Source organism: Lotus japonicus, chromosome 3, assembly GCF_012489685.1.
Source record: "Lotus japonicus ecotype B-129 chromosome 3, LjGifu_v1.2".
In the NCBI taxonomy this organism is placed as follows: domain Eukaryota; kingdom Viridiplantae; phylum Streptophyta; class Magnoliopsida; order Fabales; family Fabaceae; genus Lotus; species Lotus japonicus.
The window spans coordinates 66719643-66744116 of record NC_080043.1 but is presented as its reverse complement, the minus strand read 5'-3'; the positions used below and the strand labels follow the sequence as shown (position 1 = coordinate 66744116).

The following is a 24474-nucleotide window of genomic DNA, read 5'->3' as shown; positions in this document are numbered from 1 at the left end:
GAATTCACGCGAGGTAAAATGGCAATCGCTGAATCGATCCAATCCATCAGATTGAACATACGGACTCACGCGTGCCTGAGTGACTACCGCCGAATCGATCCAATCCATCGGATTGAATATACGGACTCGCGCGTGTCAAACAATTATTGCCGAATCGGTCCAACCCGTCGGGTTTGGACATACAGATTCACGCCGCAAAGTCGAAGATACACTCTTGGTGTTCCTCGTGAAGGCCCAGTCTTTTGACCGTCCCAAACCCCAAACGTATGCATAATACAATATGGTTAACCAAACATCGAATCGTCCTCACATGTACGAGTTTATCAACAAATCTCAATTTAAAAGGACCCGAAGGTCAAAGTCGTCTTTGCGACTAGGCTGTGAAAAGCCATAGTACATATTGCACTCAGTGACATTTCCATGGTCACTATGGTTCATCCCCGTAACGACCATCAAATCATCTCAAGTTCAAGGCTTTCCGACTATTTCCCGTTTTTCACAATCATTTCCAACTCTTAAATTTTCCTAAAGGTCTCGTTAATTAATCAAAGCATTTCAAGTTGAGTTAATCAAGTTATGAGGTTTATTATCGAAATCCAAGTTCCATATTCCAACTATTCAAAGTTTCCCACATATAATCCCCGGGAAAAGTCTAAGTATTTCAAAGAGGGCTAGATCTCAGACCTCAGGTTAGGACCCGCCTAGGGTTTCCTCTCAACCCGAAAGATCAACAAAATCAACTCAAATGTTCTACGCTCCGCAATCGCGTCAACACGCACAATTCGATATCAATTCAACAATATTCAGCTCTAAAGAGCGATGCAACAATAACACGGTGCGGAAATCATAAGACAGAAACCAGTAAACGGTCGAAGCCTCTCAGAAAACGGAGACACACGTCTCATATAAGTTCACTCGGCCGAAGCCTCCAGAAAACATTTTCCAATTCAAAGCGATAAACAATATCCAAGCAATATTCAATATCAAGCAATATTCAAGTCGAAGTTATCGACGCCTACAATACAAATAGCTAGTGAGTAAGTTGCCCTAACCTCGAGTTGTTCTAGTCTCGTGGTGCAGGTCTCGCTCACAAGCTTGTTCAGTCAATCCCAAAGTTTCCACGATTGAACCTTTGAGCAAACAAAGCAATAATGAATCAAAACAAGTCGATACAGTCGAAACAATCCTAACTAATGTTCGACAAAGCTCAAGAAGCTTCAGAGTACAACATTTAGGCACGAATGGAAGGGCTTTCCCCGAATGGATGAGTTTTGACTCCATTCAAGTTTTGTACAAAAACACTTTATTCGCTAAAACATGCATAACTCGAGCTACCGAACTCGGAATGACACGAAACCGACGCCAAAATTTCGACAATTGAAAGGGCTACACTATAACTCAGGTCATACAAACCCAAAAATTATTTTTGGACACGGTACTATGGCATATAAGTTTCGGCCACTATCAAAATTGGGCTTGCCGAACTTTTTCTTCGATCTAATTTAATTCCTAGGTATTCTTAGGCGATATCTAGGCCAGGGAAACTCTCAGAAAAATTATCGGGTCGAAAACTGTCGCAGGGGTATTTTGGTCAATATTTTTGGCTCGGAATTTCAAAATTGGAATTTCGAAAAACAAATTAGATAGAAATGTCACTAACGACGTTTATGACAACTAATCCTACTGACACTAAGCTAAGTCGAGAGTTTTAAACCGAAAGAATGAAGCTTTGGCCAAAAATGGGTATTTCGAGCAGAATTGAAACTCAGCGACAATTCGGCGAGATTCAGCAGAAAACAACCGGATATTCATGCTCTTGGGCATGTAGGCAATAAGTTTAGACACTGAAATCAAGTTATTTGGACAGTTTTACAAAAAGCTCAAAACTTTGAGCACAGAAAGACATAGAGAAAAGCGACAGAATTGACGATCAGAAGTAAGGAATAACATCTATACCTCGAGGTCTACGCGTAGCAACGAACGGTGTAGCGATTAGGCAAGAAACGGCGAAAATCTTTTCTCCCCTCCTTCTCCTCTTGCTCGCGGGTTTGGTGGCTATGGTGTTGTGGGTTTTTTGATTTTTTTCCTTTTCAAGCTATTTATAGTTTATGGAAAATGCGGAAAAATGAGAATTTCGCGATTCCGATTTTTTCTGCGCATTCCTCTGTGAATTCTAAGATAGGTTATGGCGACAGAATTCCAGAACTCAAAACAGGTTTCTTGGAATTAAAATAAACGATCCAAAGTCGGTGTAAATCTATGTTACCCGAAAAGTTACTTTTTGCAGTGGTTGTCGGATGAGAAAACTTCCTTCTGAAGAAAGATTGGAAACATCAAGAGAAATGGGTGTTTGCGTGTGGAATCTTCGTTTGAAGCTCCGAATATAAAAAGTCTTCATCGTCTGTTGATTTTATGTTTCTTGAACTATCAATGATTTAGTTTCGGCAAACTTCCGAGTATTGGAATTTGACGTTTGTACAACTCAGGGTTTCGTGTCGAAACGCTTGTCATGAAAATGAATAAGAGAAATTCTTATATTCCTCTTGAAGGTTTTTGGAATTTATTCCTATAGTGTTCCAAGGGTTAAATTATTCGATTCCTAAGGTTCTTGTCCTATGCGTAAGCGAATAAGACTCACGCTATAAGTTTCGTCGATTCGAATATTATCCTTAGTCTTTTCCTGGATTATCTCCTTCATAAGTTTATTCCATTCGATAAACACTTGTTCAGGTTCCCTTCACGATACATCGAAACCTAATCGTGAATATGAATTTAATTAATTTATTCTAAGCTTAAAAACTTGGGTCTCACAACAACCTTTGCCTTGTCCTTGGTGGGGTTTGGCATAGTCATTCCCTGCTAAATGGCATGATCAAGTTGGTTAATGATCGATGCCACACTTGGTTTGTCATCTGGATTGTCCTCTGGCTTAATGTCCCAAAGCGAGCGGAATTTACCTCCCCTCTCTCTTTCAGCTTTCCTTTTCCTCAGGAAACGTCGAAATTGAGTTCTTGTCATCTGCTCTGGAGCATAATAATTCTTAGAGCCATACAAGTAATTTCGCGACACCTGCGAATTGTTGACGTAAGAAGATCCTTGACCTATGTCGATCTTTTGCCACTTCTGACGTGGCTTTGGCTTTGGAGGTGCTGACCTGAACCATTGGTTCTTGGGAAAACCAGCGTTAGGGACATAGGACTTGTCCTTTCCTTTAAGATCTTGGCCCTTCTGACCATGATTTTCCTGGGAAGTTTCCACCAGCTCTTCATGAGAGTACTTGAGTCTTCTGGTAACTGGTACCTTTCTTTGGTAGTGTTTCTTCATCTCAGAATCCTGATAAGCTTAAGCTGCTGACTTATCAAACACAGCGCTGCATCTAGGGAACAACATGACTTCTTTCTCCCCGCTTTGCTTCGAGATAAAAACTCGATGAGAGTCTCTCCAGCCTTAGGATAAACTTCGTCTAGGCTCACATCTTCTTCAATTACTGGTTCTTCGACTGCCACATCTTTGGCCTCCGGTTCCCCAAGTGTTAATCCCAAGTCGAGCCTTTCAGAGATATCAACCATGCAGATGTGGAGAGGTTCCACATAGTTGGCTTCAAATGTTTGTAACGGATCAGAATCAATCTTCATCTGGCATTTGGCTTTCTCATTGTACTTGAGCCTTCCAGAATCCAGCGCTCCTTGAACAAGATCCCTGAAACGAACACACTATGAGGTCCAATGACCAAAAAAGTTATGATATTTGCAATACTTTTCCCCTTCTTCTGTCCAGGAAAAGGAAGTTTTTGGTCTTTAGGGACCACAATTAAACCATCAGACAAAATTATATCATAAATTGCATCACATTTGGTTACATCGAAAGTGTAAGTTTTCACAGCAAGGGTGCTGTCCTTAGGAGATTCCTCTCCAGACTTATTTTCATAAGGATTTAACGCCTTACACACATAGGGATCTCTTGGCTGGAGTTCAGCCAAGTTGCTATCGTTAATATCGACATCAGAAGAGATTTCGCGATAAACACATGGACTTTGAGAAACTGATTCAGTATCAATGTAGGCTACTTTATCCTTCTTAGGCCATTTGTTAGTGGTCTTGGCCCTTTCATCAGATTTTTCGGCTTTCAATAACTCGACGTGCCTTACTCTGTCTGCAAGTTGCGACATATCTCGAATATATTGTGTGTCGAGTTTCTTCCTAATGGAGTATTCTAAGCCACCTGCGGCCAAGATAACTAGCTCATACTCTGGAACATGAGTGAAGCACCGAGATTTTAGCATCCTGAACCTATTCAGATAATCATCGATGGACTCAACTGTTTTTCTCTTGACACTTGCCAGATCCTTCAGGCTCACCTTACATTCTCCCCTAAAGAATTGCTCATGGAAGATCCTTTCCAATTAGGCCCAAATATGAACTGACCTTGGGGAAAGGGTCGTGAACCATGTGAATGCGTTCTTGGTTAGAGAACTGGGGAAGTATTTCATCTTCAAGTTTTCATTGATGGCTAAGTCCCCAGCTTCAATTTGGTACCTAGCTACATGTTCAACAGTAGACTCTCCAGAGTCTCCTGAGAATTTGGTAAACTTAGGGACTTTCCATCCTCGAGGAAGCTCTGCTTCGAGAACTTCTTCAGTAAAGGCTGAGACAAAATAGGGTCTATTCGCAAAACCCACATTAAAATTGTACCTTTATGAATTTGGATTGGACTGAGCGTGCCTCCAAAGCCGGATGAGCGACCCAAGAATCAAGTAAGCAGACCCAAAAGGAAGACAATCAAGCATGAGGTGTAGTCAAGATTCATCCCCCTTTATCCTCAAGACTAGTCAAAGGAATTGATTGTTATTGCCCTTGATTTCCTCCCCCATTTATGTAGCATAGTCAACTTATTAATGTATTAATGACTAGGGTTTTGGGTTCACCAACTATATAATGGGGATCCTATGATGTATGGTTCAGGTTCAACTTTTCACCTGAATAAGACTCTAAGCTTTCTGCTCATCCGTTTTAGCCTTAGGGTTTTCATTCTAGAACATTGGCGCCCCTTTACCTTTCCCACTTTCATCTCCCTCGCAACTCCTTCTCCCTCTCTCTGAATTTATTTTGTAATCGTCCCACTCCCTCAACCTCTCCAATTCTTCTCATGTTCTCTATTCCTCTGATTTCAATTTTTTTATATTTCTAATATGTTAACAAAAAAAACCACTCAAAGTATTGTAAATATTGTACAAATCCTCATTCACAATATGATGACAACAACTTTCATAGTATACGCTCTCAGTTTTATTCTCAATGTAATGATTCCAATTGCAAAAAAGTAAGTAAAATAATTCAGCGTATATTTTTAAAACATATATATTATTTCAAATCCATGTAATAAACTATTGAATGGATAAAAATAAACCACCAAAAAAATTGAGCATTTAGGAAAACAATAACAAATGATCAAAAAAAATTAGCATCTCAAAATAACAAAAACAAACATTTAGTACATTATGATTTCTTATATCTAAATTAAATTTTGTTCTTTTCATTTATAAAATATATTTAACAAATAACACATATTTCAAAAAAAAAATAAAAAATAATAATAATGAATATCCCCGTGCATCGCACGGGTAAAAAGTACTAGTATGATCATATGATGGTTGCATGGGATGTGATGAGGTGGTCTCCAGATAATGAGTTTTGTGTTTGGTCCTTTTAGAAGCCAGCGTCGCCTTTCTTTGGTATTTGGGGTGTTCGTTGAAGGTATGAAAAACGATAGAAAGGGGGGGTTTGAATAGCGTTTTCAACTAAAAACTTTTCCCTCTTGAGATTTAAACAAATCTCTCGAACAAACAACACAAGGTGCAAAGATAAGAGATGAAGAGAAGCACACAAGTATTTTATCCTGGTTCACTTGATAATCGCTCACAAGATCCTGATACTTTAAGTGATCTGAATCCACATCAGAGCTTATCATCTTTAGAACTTCTGAAGCATATACTACTGTTCAATCAGAACATAGTGAGTGCGAAAACGTTGGCTTGGTTACTCATTTTGACTTAGTGCTTCTAAGAAAGTGTCTTTTTACCAGAGTCAAAGCCTGTCATTTAAACACTTAGAAAACAACGTTAGAGTACCATAATTGTTCATACACAATAGTTAACATGTAATCATCAAAACATAGAGTTGTACTACATGACCAAATCTTAGTCTTACATTCGTTGCAGGTTTAGGAGCGGTGCGAACGGGTCTCCCTTGTACTCGTGCAGTGCGGTGTTTGGATCGACCGACTCTAGCTCTAGATGGAGCTTTGGTTGTGTTTGAGGGGTTTCATTTTATCGGAGACTTTTGTTTGGTGTTTGAGGTGTTGTTGGCTCGTTATTTGCTGCCGTTGATGGCTTTGATGGTGTTTCTTTTCTTTCTGCTTTTTGTTTTAGGTTTTGGGTCTCTATTCTATAGCGTTAAGCTCAGGTATTGATGGTGGAGTCTTTGGTTTACTCGATTGGTTTGGGTCTCTGTTTGGTGGGTATCGAGCGACTTGTTTCTCGTTTTTCGATCAATAGGGACATGTCCCGTGGAGTAGACGCTAGTTTTTTTGTCTACGTGTTAAGCACTTTTTCGTGCTTCTAGGCTTTTTCTCAAGGTGTTTATTATAGTGGTCGAGTTTTATGCTATAAGGTTATTATATCGATGTTGAGAGATTGTTTCTCAAAAACACTTTCTATTTTATATATATCCTTTTGCTTTTAAGGAATATATATCATAATATAATAATATATTGATATATTATATAGCATTATATTATATACTAGTGTTTTTTACCCGCGCGTTGCACGGGAAATATGTCTATTGTATTTGATACATTAATTAATACTTTGATTATTAAAAATATATTAAACAACGAATGAAATAGAAAAGTCAGAATTGATGATGAGTAAAGTGGACATAAAGACTTCTCTTCTAAGCCCGATTGAGACCAAGAGGAACTCGTTTCACATTCTTTGTAAATATGAAGATGATAACACAAATCATAGATATAAGGAATTATCAACATATTAATCTTAAAAATTAATGTGATAGTAGCACAAATCAGGATTGTGTAAGATATATCATAAAGTATAACATTATTGTGTTTATTCCAACTAAGTAGGGATGACAATGGGTAGGTACTATAGTACCATCTCCATACCCGCGTTTTTAAAAATTACATGTACCCGTCTCCATACTCACGTGGGTAGCAACTCGAAGCTCTCCACCTTTAGACAATTCAATGTCATTATAGGAAGCTATCCATCTTTGCCAAAATCTAAATCTATGGATGACAATGGGTCTCAAAATCATAGCGTACCCGCAAAAAATATCCACTATGGGTAGGGTAAAAAACCGCTAAATGGGTATGAGGTTGAATATAGATAATTGCCCGCAAAAAATAGAGGGTATGGGTGCGGGTATGGGTACTATAGTACCCATACCGGCCCATATCCGCACACACATGTTATTATTATTATTATTATTATTATTATTATTATTATTATTATTTGGGAATATATTAACAAATTAACTTAAGCTATAGCTTTCAAACTCACTCTTTTAAAAAAAAGATTGGGATATATTAATTAATACTCTAAAAATAAATAATAAATAAACTAAGATAAAATCAAGAAATAAACCACCTAAATCCTAATCAAATCTAAAATTTAAAAATGTATTTTTTTTACTCTAAAAATAAATCAAAAATAAATTAAGATAAAATCAAGAAATAAACAACATAAATCTTAATCAAATCTAAAATTTTAAAATGTATTTTTTTATGAGAATTAATCTGAGAATGACACGTGTTATTTTTTTTTCCAATTAGTGAATATTCTGCACCCTAGAAGATTTTGTTTTCCTCAATCATTTTGCTTTTGATTAAGAAGATAATAGCAGGAATCCTTAAAGCATATGACATCTTACAATTAGTTGAAGAACAAAATCAATTCATGAAGAAGATTGAAACAGAAATCCAAAATGAAGTCTTGAAGAACAAAATACCCTCTTTCACCAATTTGAAAGGACTGTGGTGAAAGAATTGTATTTAGTGTATTTGTGAATCTTGGGGTAGAGCCCTTGTGAAACAAAAAATCAAAGGAACATTTCAGTCAAGAGAAACAAAAAATAATGTCTTGCCCCATATGTGCGCACCCCAGTAAATTATCTATATATGTAAGAAAAAAACAAAATAATTCTCTCACCCAAAATAATTGTGGTTACTTCACCAATAAACTTATACTAACAATCAATTTAAATTGAACTTAAGGAAATATATAGAGTAAAGTAAGATAAGTCACCCAATTGGCATACGAAAACATGAGTATATGCAAAACTAATGAGTTTGAGGAAAACATGAACCAACTTTAAGAATGAGCTAACCATACTCATGAAGATTAAATGTGAGCTCTTCATATGCTTTCATCAATTTAACTGACCTGCGCATCATTAAAAAAAAAAATTAGTAAGTTGTGCATCATTCACATACAGTGCAAATAGTATGCTTATACACACAGCTCAAACATGATGAATAAAAACGTGCAAAATTTGAGAAATGAATATAAATTCGGGCTATCCTAAGTTTCGTAAATTTCTATAAATTATACCAAAATCTGGTTTAGAATGGCTTCAAACGCATGGATTTCTACAAACTATACTAAAATCTGGTTTAAAAAAATACAAAAGCAGAAGTAGAACAATAGAAAAAACATTACGCTTCAACAATGATTCGTTAAAGGGTCTATGCAAAAATTTGTAAACTTTTGGATCAAAACACACAAAATATGTGAATTTTAAGAATCCAGGATTGAATTACGAACAAAGGATAAACTGAAATAGCACAAACCATCATTCACAACATGATAAACTCTTCTTCACGTAACATCATCTTACGGCATACCTCTGTCGTGATCGCGACATGTGGCAGAGGTAGAAATAGCAGCTATCAAATCTCTGCGTGTCCATGGTAGCTTTGTGGACCCTCAACACCAAATCAACTCCCTTTTCTTAGAATTAACATTAAATAAATAATAAGATAAAATCAAGAAATAAACAACCTAAATCCTAATCAAATCTAAACTTAAAAAATGTACTAAATAAAGATAGATAAAAACTACCAAAATCTAGCGAATCACAATAAAAAAACTCATAAAATCCTGAATTAAATAAAAATATGAAAATTCAATAAAAATACCATAAAAATTCATTTATACTCTAAATGTAACTCAAAAATAAAATAAAATATTTCATGAAATTAAAATTAAATAAATAATAAATAAGAATAGATAAAAACTATCAAAATATAGCAAATCACAATAAAAACTCATAAAATCCTGCATTAATTAGAATTTCGAAAATTCAATAAAAATTAATTATTATACTCTATAAATAAATGTAAAATAAAATAAAATATTTCCTGGAAGTAAAATTAAATAAATAATAAGATAAAATTAAGAAATAAACAACCTAAATTCTAATCAAATCTAAAATTTAAAAAGGTACTAAATAAAGATAGATAAAAACTACCAAGTCTAGCAAATCACAATAAAAACTCATAAAATCCTGAATTAATTAAATATCTGAAAATTTAAGAAAATTTAATTAATATACTCTAAAAGTGAATCTAAAATAAAATAAAGTATTTTATGGATTTAAAATAAATGATAAGATAAATTAAAATAAAATTAAGAAATAAACAACCTAAATCCCAATCAAATCTAATATTAAAAATGGTATTAAATAAAGATAGATAAAAACTAACAAAATCTAGCAAATCACAATAAAAACTCATAAAATCCCGAATTAATACAAAATTCGAAAATTCAATAAAAATTAATCAATTTATTCTAAAAATAAATTTAAAATAAATTAAACGACCAAATCTTATCTTTTAAAATAATATCAATCAATTATTTTAGAATATATAAAATTAAAACATATATCAATTGAAAATTATATCTTCTAAAATAATATCAATTAATTAGGTTAGAATATATAAAATTAAAATATATATCAATTGAAAATTATATCCTCTAACAAATTGACACGTGGAATAATTTTTATGAGAATTAATCTGGGAGCGACACGTCACTAACTTGGCATGTGGGAGCGACACGTCATGCTAGAAGTTGTTCTTTTCTAATATATATAGATAATATGCATATGCATCATATGAGAAGGATCTTCTTATATATATGAGAATGTTTGAAATAAATCATGACAGTTATAGATCTAATTATGAATTGTCAGATTTAAAACATTAAATGACATTTTGAAATGGTCACACAACTATTACATAACTTTTAATCTTAACTATTCATGATTAAATCAATCAAACACTGATGATATATTCTTATCATTCTCATATATAATGAGACTGTTTTCATATTATGCATCATTTAGTTATATAATTATATATGTAAATATATAGCACATAAAACATATATTATATTTTATTATATAAAATATATATAATATAATTTATATTAAATAATATATATAATATATATGTTATAAATATCATATTATATAAAATATATATTATTTACCAAAAAAATATAAAATATATTATATAAAATATATTATATAATATATATTTAATATATATTATATAATTATGAAATATATATTATATAATATATAATATATATTATATAATATATATGAAATATTATAAGATTTTATATATTATTGTCATTATTGTCCTTGTAGACCTGTCATATGTGTATAAATAGTTAGATTTTGTTGATTTTTTTTTACATGAACAAGTACAAAGAAGCATTAGTACTTTTACTCAAATGACTTCAACAGATCTCTCACATTTCACAGAAAACCAATCAAAGGATGAGAAGAAAGAAGCAAGTGAAGAAGATAAGCTAGGCGAAGAATTTAAGGAGCTAATTCTCTCTCTTCCTAAAGAGAAGGGTTGGATAACACCCTATGTCTATCTATTTCAAGGTTTTTGGTTCCCATCTCATATAATCCAACCTGTAATCACTTTTCAAAATCACTTCCAAGCAAAAGACAGTGATGTTGTTGTTGCCACCCTTCCAAAATCAGGAACCACCTGGTTAAAAGCCCTTACCTTTGCCATTGTCAACCGCCACAATTTCCCTTCCTTAGAGAACCATCCATTACTTGCATACAATCCCCATCACCTTGTGCCTTTCTTTGAACTTTCTGTTTATGGCGAAGCTTATGACAAAACTCCTGACCTATCTAACATGAATGAGCCAAGACTTTTTGGTACTCACATTCCGTTCACTTCGTTGGCCAAGTCTATCAAGGACTCCAAATGTAAGATAATTTATATATGTAGGAACCCATTTGATAATCTTGTGTCTCATTGGGTCTTCCTCAACAAAACTAAGCCAGAGTCTTTCCCTACAATAACCTTAGATGAAGCTTTTGAAAGGTTTTGTAAAGGGACGATAGGGTTCGGTCCATTTGGGAGCCATGTCTTAGGTTATTGGAAAGAAAGTATAGCTAGACCAGACAAGGTTCTGTTCTTAAAGTATGAGGATCTTAAAGAAGATGTCAATTTTCATGTGAAAAGAGTGGCTGAGTTTTTGGGTTGTCCTTTCACTCAGGATGAGGTAAGTAGTGGAGTGGTTGAAAACATTGTGAAACTATGCAGCTTTGAGAAAATGAAGGAATTGGAGGTTAATAAATCTGGAGCCGTGGGTAAGAATGTTGAGAACAAGCATTTCTTTCGGAAGGGTGAAGTAGGTGATTGGGTAAACTACATTCCCCCTTCAATGGTGAAAAAGTTATCCAAAATCATTGAGGAAAATTTAAGTGGATCAGGCCTATCATTTAAAGATAACTTTCCTATGGTTATCTGATATGATGGTTTCATATTGAAAATAAGTGTCTAGCTAGCCACATAAGTGTCATGCATGTAGCTGAAATTTGTGTTTTTGTTTTTTTTTTGTGCAGAATAAAGAGGTAGACTATGTGGTTACCTTTGTTTTGTTCCCATCCAGAATCAGTTGGATGGGAAATGCGTGCTGAAGTTATTTCCTATGGTTTTTAGGTTAAAATGTTATGTATTGTTTTTGTTTCAATCTTATCTGAGAGAGATGTTCTCAGAACTTTATTAATGAATAAGCTGGTAGGAGGGTTGACCTCTGTACCAAGAACTATCTATGGATTCTAGGAAAATTACTAAGTAAAAGGTTGGGAGCCGAGCTCAATTTTTCAATCTCATTTCTCATTTAAATCTTACATATCTTTGTTCCTACTTTCTTCTTAGCATTAAGGGAGTTTTTCAAGTGACAACATCATCACTGCACTTAGTAAGATAACAAATTAGCTGTGAATATAAATTTCACAAGGAAATAACAATTGTAAATTCAAATATAATATATCAACCAAAATATATGGTTTCTACACTTCAATGAATGCACAATCCCGATTTGCTCCTTCCTTAGTGACATTGATTGACTGTCGGGCAAGGTCATTAGTTTAAGAGAGATAGAGCCATAGAGGAAAAAAATTCGCTCAAGAAAAACAGAGTCATGCCTTGGGGAAGGATATCCAACCATACTTGTTATATTATAATACATTATTCGCTAAAATGTTGAACTAGAAATTGAAAGCCTCATGTTTAACTTCTAAAGTTCCATTCTGATTTATCATAACTAAAAATCTGCTTAAAATATGAATTTTGTTGTTGCTGATTTGAAGTCCTCTAGCTTTTAATAGGGTTAAAGGTCAAATTAGTTCCTGATTTTGTAAGTGAGTTTGATTTTAGTCATTTGGCGAAAAAAAGACGTTTAGTAACGGTAAAAAAGAATTAGTAATTATAAAAATAACCGCTACTAAACTTCATTTTTTCGCTTAGGAAATAAAATTAAACTCGCTTATAAAATCAAAGACTAATTTAGCCACCTTTTGGTAACATTCAAAATCTGTTTCCTCCAAAAGTTGATGTTAATTGGAATCATCTCGCATGAAAGAGTGAGCCCACGTCAAGTCATAACATGTTTTTAATCTTATTAATCAAGAAGTGGATTCAGTACCTTTACTAGATAATATTGTTCACAACCACAATCGGGATGAATCAACTTCTCATGCACAACAAACTCAACAGTCTCAGCAATTTTTTCCTTTGCATCGATCCAATAGAGTGAATATATGCAATTCCATGCAATTATTTTATGTTCTTTCAAGAATATGGTGGAGATAATGGTATGATAGAGAGTGATTAAATAAATCTTTATCAAATCATGAAAAGTCTAACTCTCAAAAGTGGATTAATGAAATAAATTTAGAGTATCATCTCATGGAAGGCAGTACAGTTTAGGAACCTCATCCCATTTGGACTAGGCGAGCCCCTAGACGGGCTACGCCCAGAGGGGCACCCGCCAAAGGGTAGGCACTCAGTCAGTAGCTGGATCTCGGCTAGCGAGGCCCAATAGGCCCATTAAAGGCAGTTACGCGGGAAGCCCACCTCCCATTCTATAAATAAGGGACGATCACCGATTGTAAATGACTTTTGCTTATTTGATCAATTGATACACATGAAATTCAGTTATTCTTTCTCTTTCTAGTGCAATCTATCTACTCTCTAGGGGTTACCCCTTCTTTGAGTGTTCGAACCAAGAACAACATTATCAGATTATAAAGTTCGTCTTGTGACAAAATGCTATCCTCAAAAGGAAGGGATTGAATTTAAAGAGACTTTCTCTCTAGTATCAATGAAAGACTATTTTAGGACAATCATGACACTACTTGCATAATATGAATTTGAGTTTATTCTGATGGATGTCAAAACAACTATCCTCAATGGTGACATTGATGAGAAATTAATATGTTGCAACTTGTAAACTTTGATTTAGGAAACTCAAAGAAGATGATTTTCAAATGCAGGAAATCCATCAATGGGCTTAAGAAAACTTCATAATAGTGGTACTACATATTTTATCAAGTAATTGTCTCATTTGGTTGAGGTAAACATTGTTGATAATTGTGAGTATTAAAAGTTTAGTAGGAGACTATGAGTAATTTTAGTGGCTGTAATATCTTTTTTGTACCTTTTTGATAAAGGTGATAAATTTAGTCTCAACCAGTACCCTAAATAATAATTGAAATTAAAGAAATATAAAAGATTCACTAAAGACATTATTATAGGTAATATATGCTCAAGTTTGTACTCATTCAGATATGCATACATGGTAGGTATACTAGGCAGATAAGTAATCTTTAGATGGACCATTGGGTAGCAGTTAAACAAGTCATGATGTGCTAGAAGTATAAAGGATTATGTGCTCACATATCGTATATCGGATCATTTGGAGATCATATAGTATTCTGATTATGACCTATGTTGGATGCTAGTAAAGTATAAGTCCATAAAAAACTACTTTTTTTGTTTTGGAAAGTGGTAAAAAAACAATAGTAGCTTTTTCCACCTTAGAAGCAGAAATATTTGTATGTTATGAGGCATCTTACTAACGAATATGACTCCAAATCTTGTCACTAGACTACGAATAATGAAAAATATAGAAAACCCACTAAAGTTATATTATGACAGCAAATAAGAAGTTTTAAAATAAAGAGTGCAGAGTGGACAAGTATCCAATGAACACAATGGGATGGATTATGTGATCTCAACTCCACTTAGAAAATAATTGTCATCCTTGGTCATTCATAAGCATACTAATCATATGAATGTTATTATATTTGAGATATCTCAACTAATGAGAGTATATATTGTTAAGTTCAAACGCCTTAAATATCTATCTTGTTTTGAATGATAACAATTTTCAAGAGTTTATTGGTGGTATCTTAAGAATCCTTGTTGTTTACTTTTCAGGAGCCACTTAAATGTGACTTACTTGTTACATCTCGGAATATCATATGAATTGAATTTCAGGACAAACAAGCATAGTCAAAGAACTAAGAACATACGATCTATACTTGTTTCATCTGGCATTTCATATGAATGGGAATTCGGGAAAAACAAGGAAAGTCTAAGTAATTAGTCATTTGCTCTAATCAGACAATCCAATTGGAAAGAGGAAAAGTTATATCTGCAAAGACCGTCTACACAAGGAAGAGACGAAGCTCAACAAAGCACGCACTATCGTCCAACTCAATGATGACAAGGAAGATCAAGAAGAAAGCTGAAGATCGTCTCAAGAAGAAACAACTACAGCAAAGAGATACGACCCTTCAACGAAAAGACTCTGAGCAAAGCATAAAAAGAAGACAAGACAACGGACATCAGAAATCTGATTGAAGGAAGCGCTATCAGCAGTAGATCAGAAGACTTTCCAACAAAAGAGCAAGATTTTCTTATGGAGAAAGAACGATTGTCTGCAAAAGAAAGAGAAGACAACTTGCAAAGGAGAATCAATCGTCTAACTCAAGCTAGCCAACCAGAAGAAGCTCTGTTCAAAAAAATTAAACATCATGTCAATATGGAAAAGAACTCTAACAACAGTGAAGAGAGAGTGGTCAAGTACAAAGCTTCAAGAAACCATCAAATATGCACAATGACCAAGGGAAACCATCATAACCTTCAGACTTAAAGGTTTCTTTTTCTCTCTATAAGAATGAGATGAAGTTCATCGTCTATGTTGACTATAGCTCAACCAAACATCATCAGTTTATCCATCTCCTAAGGAAGAAGCTTCAAGTCATTTTGCCTACAACCATCGTCTACATCAGAAAGGCAAAAAGGGAAAAAGAAAGACATTCGTTGAAAAGTGAAGAGACGAAGTTAGTCACTGAAAACAAGCTACCTCTTCAGTGGAATATACACCATCGTCTGAATGAAGGAAATCCACAAGGAAGCTTATCAAAGAAGACTCAACATCTGTAGCAGCCCGTGATCTATCCCGGCGAAGTAACCAAGGTTGAAGGCACAACGCTCCACCTATCAAAAAGTTGTTTGGTCATCTAAATGGATAGTAGCTCCGACCTATGCTAAGCAAATTGCATTTCCCAAAGCAATATGTCTACATCAAGCTGAATCACTTTATGACGTTTACTAACTTTAATACAGTTCGATGTTGTTCCTTCATGAACATTGAGATGAGGTATAGTACCTAAGATGCAAGGAACATGATGCGAGATTTCTAGAGAGAAGTGAGAGTGTAACCGCTTAGAGAAAGAAAGTAACTGAATTTCAAGCTTGTTATTGCACAAATGAGCCAAGAGCCCTTTATAATTGGTATCCCTCCCCTATTTATAGTTGGGGGAGTTGGGCCTAGCGCCTCTAAATCATCCTAATGGGCCAGTTGGGCCTTCGGGACAAGGGCCCAAGTCCCTAATGTAATTCCCGCCTTAAGCCAGCGCCCCTGGGCAAGGGACCCGGGGGTCTCGCCCAGTCCACAAATCCACAAGACACCGAGCTCGAAGCATGAGAGCTAAGTGTGTCTTTAAACAAAAGAGATAAGGCGATGGGCGTAAGAAGCTAGCTAATGCCAAACATAAGGCACGGGAATAAAGAGCAATTGCCAACATGGCTTGGTAATTTTAAAGCTTTAAAAATTTAAAATTCTGAGCGCCTCGTCACGCTCCCCCGGCGACTTGAGTCCACAAGCGAGCTTGCGGCGATGAGGCCGGATTTTCTCGCCCCACCGTAGTCGTGCACGTGCCTTGAACCGTAACTTTTTGACATGTGCCGAGCCTGCGCCATGTGTTGCGCTCTGAGGTGATACAAGAGTCAGCAAATCCAAAGAATCTCAACCACTATCTCTGGGACGTCCCTTCGAATCACAGTAGAGTCTGACGATTTGAATTCAAACCAATAAGCTTTAACTGTTGTAACCCTTCGTTTAATGCATTGTTTTCTTTTTCCCGAAACTCATGCCGCATTCCCTTAAGTAATCATTTTACCCTGCCACGTCAGGGCACGATTCCCCAACCGCTACTCTCCCTGGTCTTTAAATTCTCTCCCTTTCCATTTTTCGCCTTTCCCATCAACTGTTCCCATATTCATTCCTGACTCTCACGCGCTCCGGCTCCCCTTGCCGACCTTGCGAACTTAAAGCTCCGACCCCTCTTGCTCCTCCTTTCTCAGTCCTTTTCTGGTTAGTTTCTTATCCCCTCTTTCTCCTTTTGTTTTTATGATGCCTTCCGGCGGGTCCCTTTCCTCCGTAGAGGAGATCAAAGCCCATCGCTTGGCAACCTTTGCCACTCTTCCTTCCCCCATCTCCGAGGCTCCTAATCAGGGAGTTCTTGACCAACCATCAGAGCTCTCTACCAGCGAATCCTTTTCGGACCTTGCCCATAGGGTTGAGGGGCTTTGCAGTTCTCCATTATTAGAGGGCCTTCTTCGTACCACTAGCTGCCAAAAGCATGATCGCCCCGGCAACACCGTGTGTTTAATGACCCCAAATATTCCCACTTCTTCTTCGTATATGAATACTTGTTTCTTGATCTTGGTGTAAAACTTCCCTTTTCTCCTTTTCTCACCCAAGTGCTATGTAACATTAACATTTCTCCTTGTCAACTTCACCCTTGCTCTTGGGCTTATCTGAAGTGTTTCGAAATTCTCTGCTGCAGCGTTGATGTGGTTCCTTCCCCTGCCCTCTTTTCGTTTTTCTTCAGAGCGGACCCCTAATCTCTAGAGACTCATGGCTGGGTCATCCTGGTACCCCGGCCAGGCCGCGAACGATTTTCCCCTTACCCAGTTGGCTCCGAATCTTGCCTGGCTCGCCGGTACTTCAGGGTCATCGTCCACCCTGCCTACCCCTCATCATTTACACAGAAGGATGGGAAAGCCCTTTTCCCTCTTTACTGGACACAGTGTCCCCAAATCATATTCAATTCTCTCAAGACACGTTCTTCTTCTAGAGAGAGTTTCGCCATTGGTGTCTTATCCCAACTTCCTCTTTTTAGTTGTACTGACCTACTCGCCGTTTCTCCCGGATCCAAACTGTTTCCTATATCAGGTTCTCCCTTTACCGCCTTCTTCACACCTTTATCTTAATTTCTTCGTTTCTGATGACTTTTCCTTTGCTTCTCAGGGAACAAGAAGTTTTCTACTTCCGAACTGCTGGAAGCATTCCTCTCCGGGAACGTCAAGGCACCCTCTCCATCCCAAGTTGGAGAGAAAAGACAGAGCTTGCCGACAAGCGAGGGCTCTTCCAAGAAAAAGAAGCTGGGCGAGACAGGCTCTTCGACTGCTACGGGCGAGGGATCCATCGCGTCCGCCCCAGCTGCTCCGGAAAACGCACGTGACTCCCTGGTGCTCGATCATCATGGTGAGGCGGACACTTGCCTTGCTGTGAATACTTCCCGCCCCTTGGACTCAACGGCGAGTCAGAAGCCTCCGCCCCCTGGCCGCCCGCTGTCTCCTCCGCCCGTCCAGACTGCTCACGATTCACCTTCCCCTAACTCTCCTAGGGTTGACGGCGAGGAAGAGAGGCTTCCCTCAGACCACCCAAAGGTCCCCTCTAGCAGCTCTTCCGCCGATCCCTTCTCCTTCTTACTCTCTCATCCCTATCTCGAGAAGTTGAGGGAAGTACTCAGCCAAAACCCGCAAGAGGTTGCTCAAGAAGCTGTGTCAAGTCTTCTTCGCGCCGGCTGTCCGTTCGTCCAGGTGGCTTGGCAGGCTCGACCCCATACTGGTATTGCGAGGCTCCGTCAAGAGGTGGAAAAGCTGCATTCCATCAACCTTCAAGCCAACGAGACCTGTTCCAAGTTGTCGGCCCAGCTAGCCACTAAGGTAGACAGGATAAAGAAGATGCAGAAAAAGGTTGCGGAAGCAACGATTGCAAAGGCTACGACGGACGAGAAAGAGAGGTAGCTTGAGAACCAGGTCGAGGGACTCCGCAAGGACCTTAGTGCTAAGGAGACCGCCATTGCTTCCCAGGAAGAAAACCTTGCTGCCAAAGATAAGGAGATTGCCGATCTGCGCGAGAGGCTGGCGGCCAAAGGTGAGTTACTTGCTGAGGCCCAGTCAGATTTGGAATCGAAATGCAAACTTTTGGCCAAGAAGGATGCCCGGGCCATTGCCCTGGAAGAGCAGATAAGGAGAGAAGCTGCTTTCGCGATAGCCAACGAACGTATCCGCGACTTCCTAATTTGCAAAGCTCAGGTCAAGCACCTCCATCCAAATGTCGACCTTGAACCCCTGGAAGTTTTTAAGAAGGTCACACCCACCGGACTGGTGGGTCGGGAAGATCCGCCGGATGTTGCTCTCGTTGACCTTGGAGACGCTATGGAATAAGAGAGTAAAATGCAATGTTAACTTGTTTGAAGTTATTGTAAGGCCTTGTACTTTTAATTTCATTTAAAGTTTTGTCTATACTTTACTTTCAAGTTTAATCAATTCAGCTTTATTTCTTTACGTTTTATGTTTGTTTTAGCGCTTTTCCGGAGTCTTTCTTTTCTCTCACCGCCCCCCATAGTTTCCCTTTTTCTGAATTACGTCCGACGACATTGATGGTGTGCTTTGTTTAACTAGGACTTCTGCTCAATTTTTGAATTGAGGCTTTCGTTACACCAATATTTCCCGTAAGAGCAGGTGTGGCCTCGCCGGTTTTGCCTCGGCGAGGACTTATTTTTGGTAGGGACCCAATGGTCATATAGGTTTACCCAGACTTATGCCTAGTTATGTTAGCGCGCCCATATTTTGGGGGGATTTTGGGATAAGAAGCTTATCCGCACACATCGCCGACGAGTGATGGCGAGCTGCGTCGACTTTTCCGGAGCGATCCCCAGACATCAAGGTCGTGCTGGGATCGCCACCTTCAGGGAATTTTTCCCACCTAGCTCTCGCCGCAATTCAGTGTGATTGAAATTGCTGGATACAATTTTTGTATTTTCAATCAGACGTGATAGTCAACAAACTCCCGAGATGGAGAACAAGAATGTGTCTTTGTTTTTACCATTCAGGCGCATTGGCCAACAGACTCTCAAAATGGAGAACAAGAATGTATCTTTATCTATACACCTTCAATCTTTGCGAGGCGCGCTTGGCTGATTGTCCTCGTGCCGAAACCAGCTCCTTGTCAGTCCCTTAGCTGTAATAGTATTTTAGGCTCGCCGCGTTCCAGGAACGGGGCACTCTCCTTTTGTCCAAGCTTTCTAGGTGATAAGCTCCCTTTCCCTAAGGCCTTCAAAATTCTGTAGCGGCCTTCCCAGATTGGACTCAGCTTATTCCCAGTGTTCCCGGTTCGTTTCTTTAGCACCAGGTCCCCCTCCTGCATTGCCCTCAGTCGCACCTTTGAGTCATTCTTTGCCGCAGCTCGCTGTTTCATTGCTGCCTCTCTGATGCGAGCCTCATCGTGTGTTTCTGACAACAAATCTAACTCTACTGCCATGTTGGCAGAGTTCTCGCCCTCAAAACGCAGCGCTGTTCACCACGAGCTGTTGTCTATTTCAACAGGCAACATGGTGTCCGCCCCGTAGGCCATCCTGCCCTCTTTTTGTCCTTAGACCACTCGCGCGCCTCATCACCTATTTTCTCGCCATTTCCCTGTTGGGCGATGCGCCGGTCCATTTCTTGAATCATGATTCCCTTTCCCTTTTCCTCATATCGCCCCGAACTCGAGAGACTCGGTTTTCTTAACATCGGCAGTTCCCAGAATTCTGGGTCTTTTGAGCTCCAGCTGAAGAGGTCAAAGTTTTCCTCTACCAGCTTCTCTATACGTCTCTCCTGACTAACTGTGAGCCTGGGCTCGATCGCCAACACCCCCTGCTGAATTTGTACGCTTCTAAGTCTGCGACCACACCTGCCCAACGCTCCTCTGCACAAGCTTCCGTAAACTGCCCGTCCTCACCCGTCCTGCCATCTTCCCTGCACCGCTCCCTAGTCTTTCCATCCTCTTGTCAACCCCCTGCCTTGACCCCCCTTGCCTGCCCTGATTTCCTTGGATGATCTCAACTTCATGACACATGTGCCCCTCGCCAGCTCCTTTCTTTCCATACAAGCTGAGACAGTTGTTGTAGCATTCTCTCGCCCTCCTTTGGTCAACTACAATATTTCCCACTTTTCCACTTATCAGCAGATATTTCACCACTAGATGTGCCATCGAGATTACTGCGCAGAGGCGATTGAGTGTATTCCTTCCAATGATGACGTTATAGGATGCTACAACCTGCAATACAAGATACCTTACACGGAGTAGCTTGGCGTTATCGTCGATACCAAAGACTGTGTCCAGATCCACATATCCGCGTACCCAAACTTGATCGCCCGGGAAGCCTACCAACGTTCCTGTATAGGGCATCAGGTCTTTGTCCGTCAATCCTAATTGATCAAAAGCATCCCCATAGATGATGTCAGCGGAGAGCGGAGCTCCCTTCGTCTAAAAGAACCCGCCTCACGTTAAAGCTGTTGATCCTTATTATCATAACCACCGGATCGTCTTTATGCTTCCTAATCCCTTCGAAATCGGCCGATGATATCACAGTATCTGGATGCTGGAAACCGAATGGCGTTTCGTACTAATGCACTGATGTCACTGCTCACACGTGCCTTCGCCTCACCGACGCTGTATCTCCGCCCCCGCCGAATCCACCCGCAATTGTATTTATTGTACCTACTGGCGGCTCAAGGTCTTTATTAAAGGTTTCCTCCGCCCCCTTCTTCCTTGTGGCCAGTGTTTCCTTCTTGTCAGCGGTTGGCGTGCGCCGGCGGTCGTCTCGCCTGCGGTCATCCTGCTGACGACCCCCTCTGTACCGGTTTCCTTGCTGCCGCTCTCCATTCCACCGATTTCCATGGTCATTCATCTACGATCGTCTTGCTCGAATGAGCCTCGCAATCTCGTTCTTCAGGGTAAAGCAATCTCCCGTGTCGTGGCCGGCCGAGCGGTGGTACTCGCACCACTTTGTTTTATCCAACGCCACTCGGGGCGGGTCGGCCTCTTTCTCGCCTTCCTCAACTGCGTGAGTTGCCTTGACCTCTCGAAGCAACTCCGTCAGATGGGCATCAAGACTCTTTCCTAACTCCTCTCGCCGGCGAGGGTAAGCTTGATGCCACGGTCTGCGGCGCTCAAAGTTTTCTCTCCTAGGATACAATGGATCCTTCGCAGTATTTTCTCCTGTCCTTACCTTCCTGTCTCGCTTTTTGCTGCTCTCTCCCCTTTCCTTAGTCCTTTTTTCTTCCGGCAAAGCGTCCCCCAGCTTGCCGTCTTTCTCCTTTTTCGCACGCCTTCGCTTGAAAGCATCATCTTCCTCGTCCAGGATGTAGGTGTTTGCTCGTGTCCGGATCTCCGCCATGGACCGAGCCGGTTTGCGGCTCAATTTGCTGTTCAGCTTCCCCGGTTGCAAGCCGTTCTTGAAGGCACGCGCACGGGCGTGCGGCTCCGACTCCTCAATTTTGACTGACGCTGCGCTGAATCGTTTTACAACACGAACGTTGTAGAGATCCTCGATCGTCACCTGCTTGGTTTTGCTGGCGGAAAACTGGACGAGGAATTTTGATGAGAAGCCACGGAAATTAGTGATGGATCCCCGGGGTAGCGTGGTAAACCAAGCCATGGCTGTGCCTTTGAACGTAGCTGGAAACATCCTGCACTTCACAACGTCCAAAGCGGCACTGATCACCATTTTTGTGTTGAAGTATAACAGGTGCTCTTTGGGATCAGCTTTCCCGCTGTATGTCTCAAGTACAATATTCTTCATCTTATCTGGTATGGCAACCTCCCTTACTGCCGCTGAGAACAGCTCGAATTCAGCCACGACCTCCGCCTCGCGTTCCCCTTCATCCTGCTGCTCGGAACGATAATACTCTAGTTGTTCTTGCAAGTAATCATTCCTCTGTCGTAGTGTTGGTATCCCTCCCCTATTTATAGTTGGGGGAGTTGGGCCTAGTGCCTCTAAATCATCCTAAAGGGCCAGTTGGGCCTTTGGGACAAGGCCCCAAGCCCCTAATGTAATTCCCGCCTTAAGTCAGCGCCCCTGGGCGAGGGACCCGGGGGTCTCGCCCAGTCCAATGCAACAACCATAATTTCTGTGATGACCATCCAACGGCTAAATCTCAACTCACACAAAATCAGGAGCTATAACTACGAAGACTTGAAGACTCCACAAGTTGGCTTTTTGCAAGTCCAAACACCATACTTTTAGAAATATGAATTAGGATTCAATCAGAATATCTTAACCCAATTAAGTATTTCTAGACGCACTCTCAAGAAAATATTCCTATCGTCTGAAGAAAAATATAGAGGCTAATGCTCAAAAGAAGACATCATCATCAGCCTCTGCAACAAGGAGAAACACACTTAGGAGATATATTTTTCTTTTTCTTTGTTGTAAAAGAACATAAAGTAAATCTATAATACTTTATAGTTCTTGGTGCTTCATATTACTACTATCTATTTTTTTTCAGAAGAGATTGTAAAGTAGGAGAAGTGCTCTTGAGAAAGATCACTAAGCGGAAGTCCTTGAAATACTCAATAATGCCTGGAGAGGCAGAGACCAAAGAATACTTTTTTTGCTTGGAGAGGCAGAGACAAACAATACTCAATGCATGGAGAGGAAGTGAGCGAAGAATAGTCAACTTCCTGGAGAGGCACTAACAAAGAATACTTGTTTTGCCTGGAGAGGCAGGGTCCAAAGAATACTCAATGCCTGAAGAGGCAGTTATGAAACAATACTTGGTCTGGAGAGGCCTTAAAAATACTAAATGCCGGGAGAGGCAGTTCTGAAATAATAGTTGGCCTGGAGAGGCCTTAAAAATACTCAATGCCTGGAGAGGCAGTTGCTAAGGAATACTCTTGCTTGAGGAGGCAAACAGAAGAATACCTGTAAGGAGGAGTCCTTGAAACTCAACCTTAGTGAAATCTTAATGTAAGACCCTGATTTGATTAAGTATTATTATTATTATTTGAAATAAATAACAAGTGTGAAATTCTAGTGAAGAATGAGTGCATATGATTGATGATGTATGTGGAATTCATTAGTTTGAGATAAATGAGATCTGGTGTTTGAAAGTGATTACTTTGTGGGGTTGTGAACCTCAAAAATAAGGTAATTTGTGTGTTTCTTGGAGGCCAAGTAATGATGGTTGTGACTTTGAGAAAAGTGATGAGAAAATATGTCTTTTTGCATTCTTTGGTTAATTTGGGAAAAAATCTAGTTTATTTAAATAGATTGAGTTTTATTATAAAAGAAGAGGTTTATGTTATTTATTTAATTTTTCAGTTTTTTTTTTAAATAAAGCTAAATAGTTAATTTATTTTTGCAATTAAACATGTGATGGAAAGAAAAGGGTTTTGGAAACCCTAGTTTTGGGTGTGGCCGCCGGCCACCTATGAGGATTGGGGGTTTTGGTTTTTGGTTTGATTTTCTTTAATTAGTAATTAATATTATTAATGCACTAGATTTGGGCTTGGGTTAGAAAATAAGAAAAAAAAACCCTAAGCATGCACTAGAGGAGCTGCCGGTTTTACAAGGGTTTTGGGGGAGGAGAATTTCTTTTTGTTCCACAAACAGACTGGAGAGCAAACCTTCTACTGATTTCTCCTTAGAACTTCAATAAATAGAAGAA

At 38.9% G+C, this 24474-nt stretch overlaps 2 protein-coding genes across 2 annotated transcripts; one reads left to right on the top strand and one right to left on the bottom strand.

Moving 5' to 3' along the window:
• Positions 1-10807: 10807 nt before the first annotated feature.
• On the top strand, positions 10808-12140 carry LOC130709522 (cytosolic sulfotransferase 15-like). Its single transcript, XM_057558906.1, has one exon. The coding sequence runs from the start codon at positions 10817-10819 to the stop codon at positions 11861-11863; it is 1047 nt and encodes a 348-aa protein (XP_057414889.1). The 5' UTR covers positions 10808-10816; the 3' UTR covers positions 11864-12140.
• Positions 12141-21713: 9573 nt separating this feature from the next.
• Positions 21714-22607, bottom strand: LOC130744554 (uncharacterized). The gene has a single exon (XM_057596729.1). The coding sequence runs from the start codon at positions 22605-22607 to the stop codon at positions 21714-21716; it is 894 nt and encodes a 297-aa protein (XP_057452712.1).
• Positions 22608-24474: the final 1867 nt, after the last annotated feature.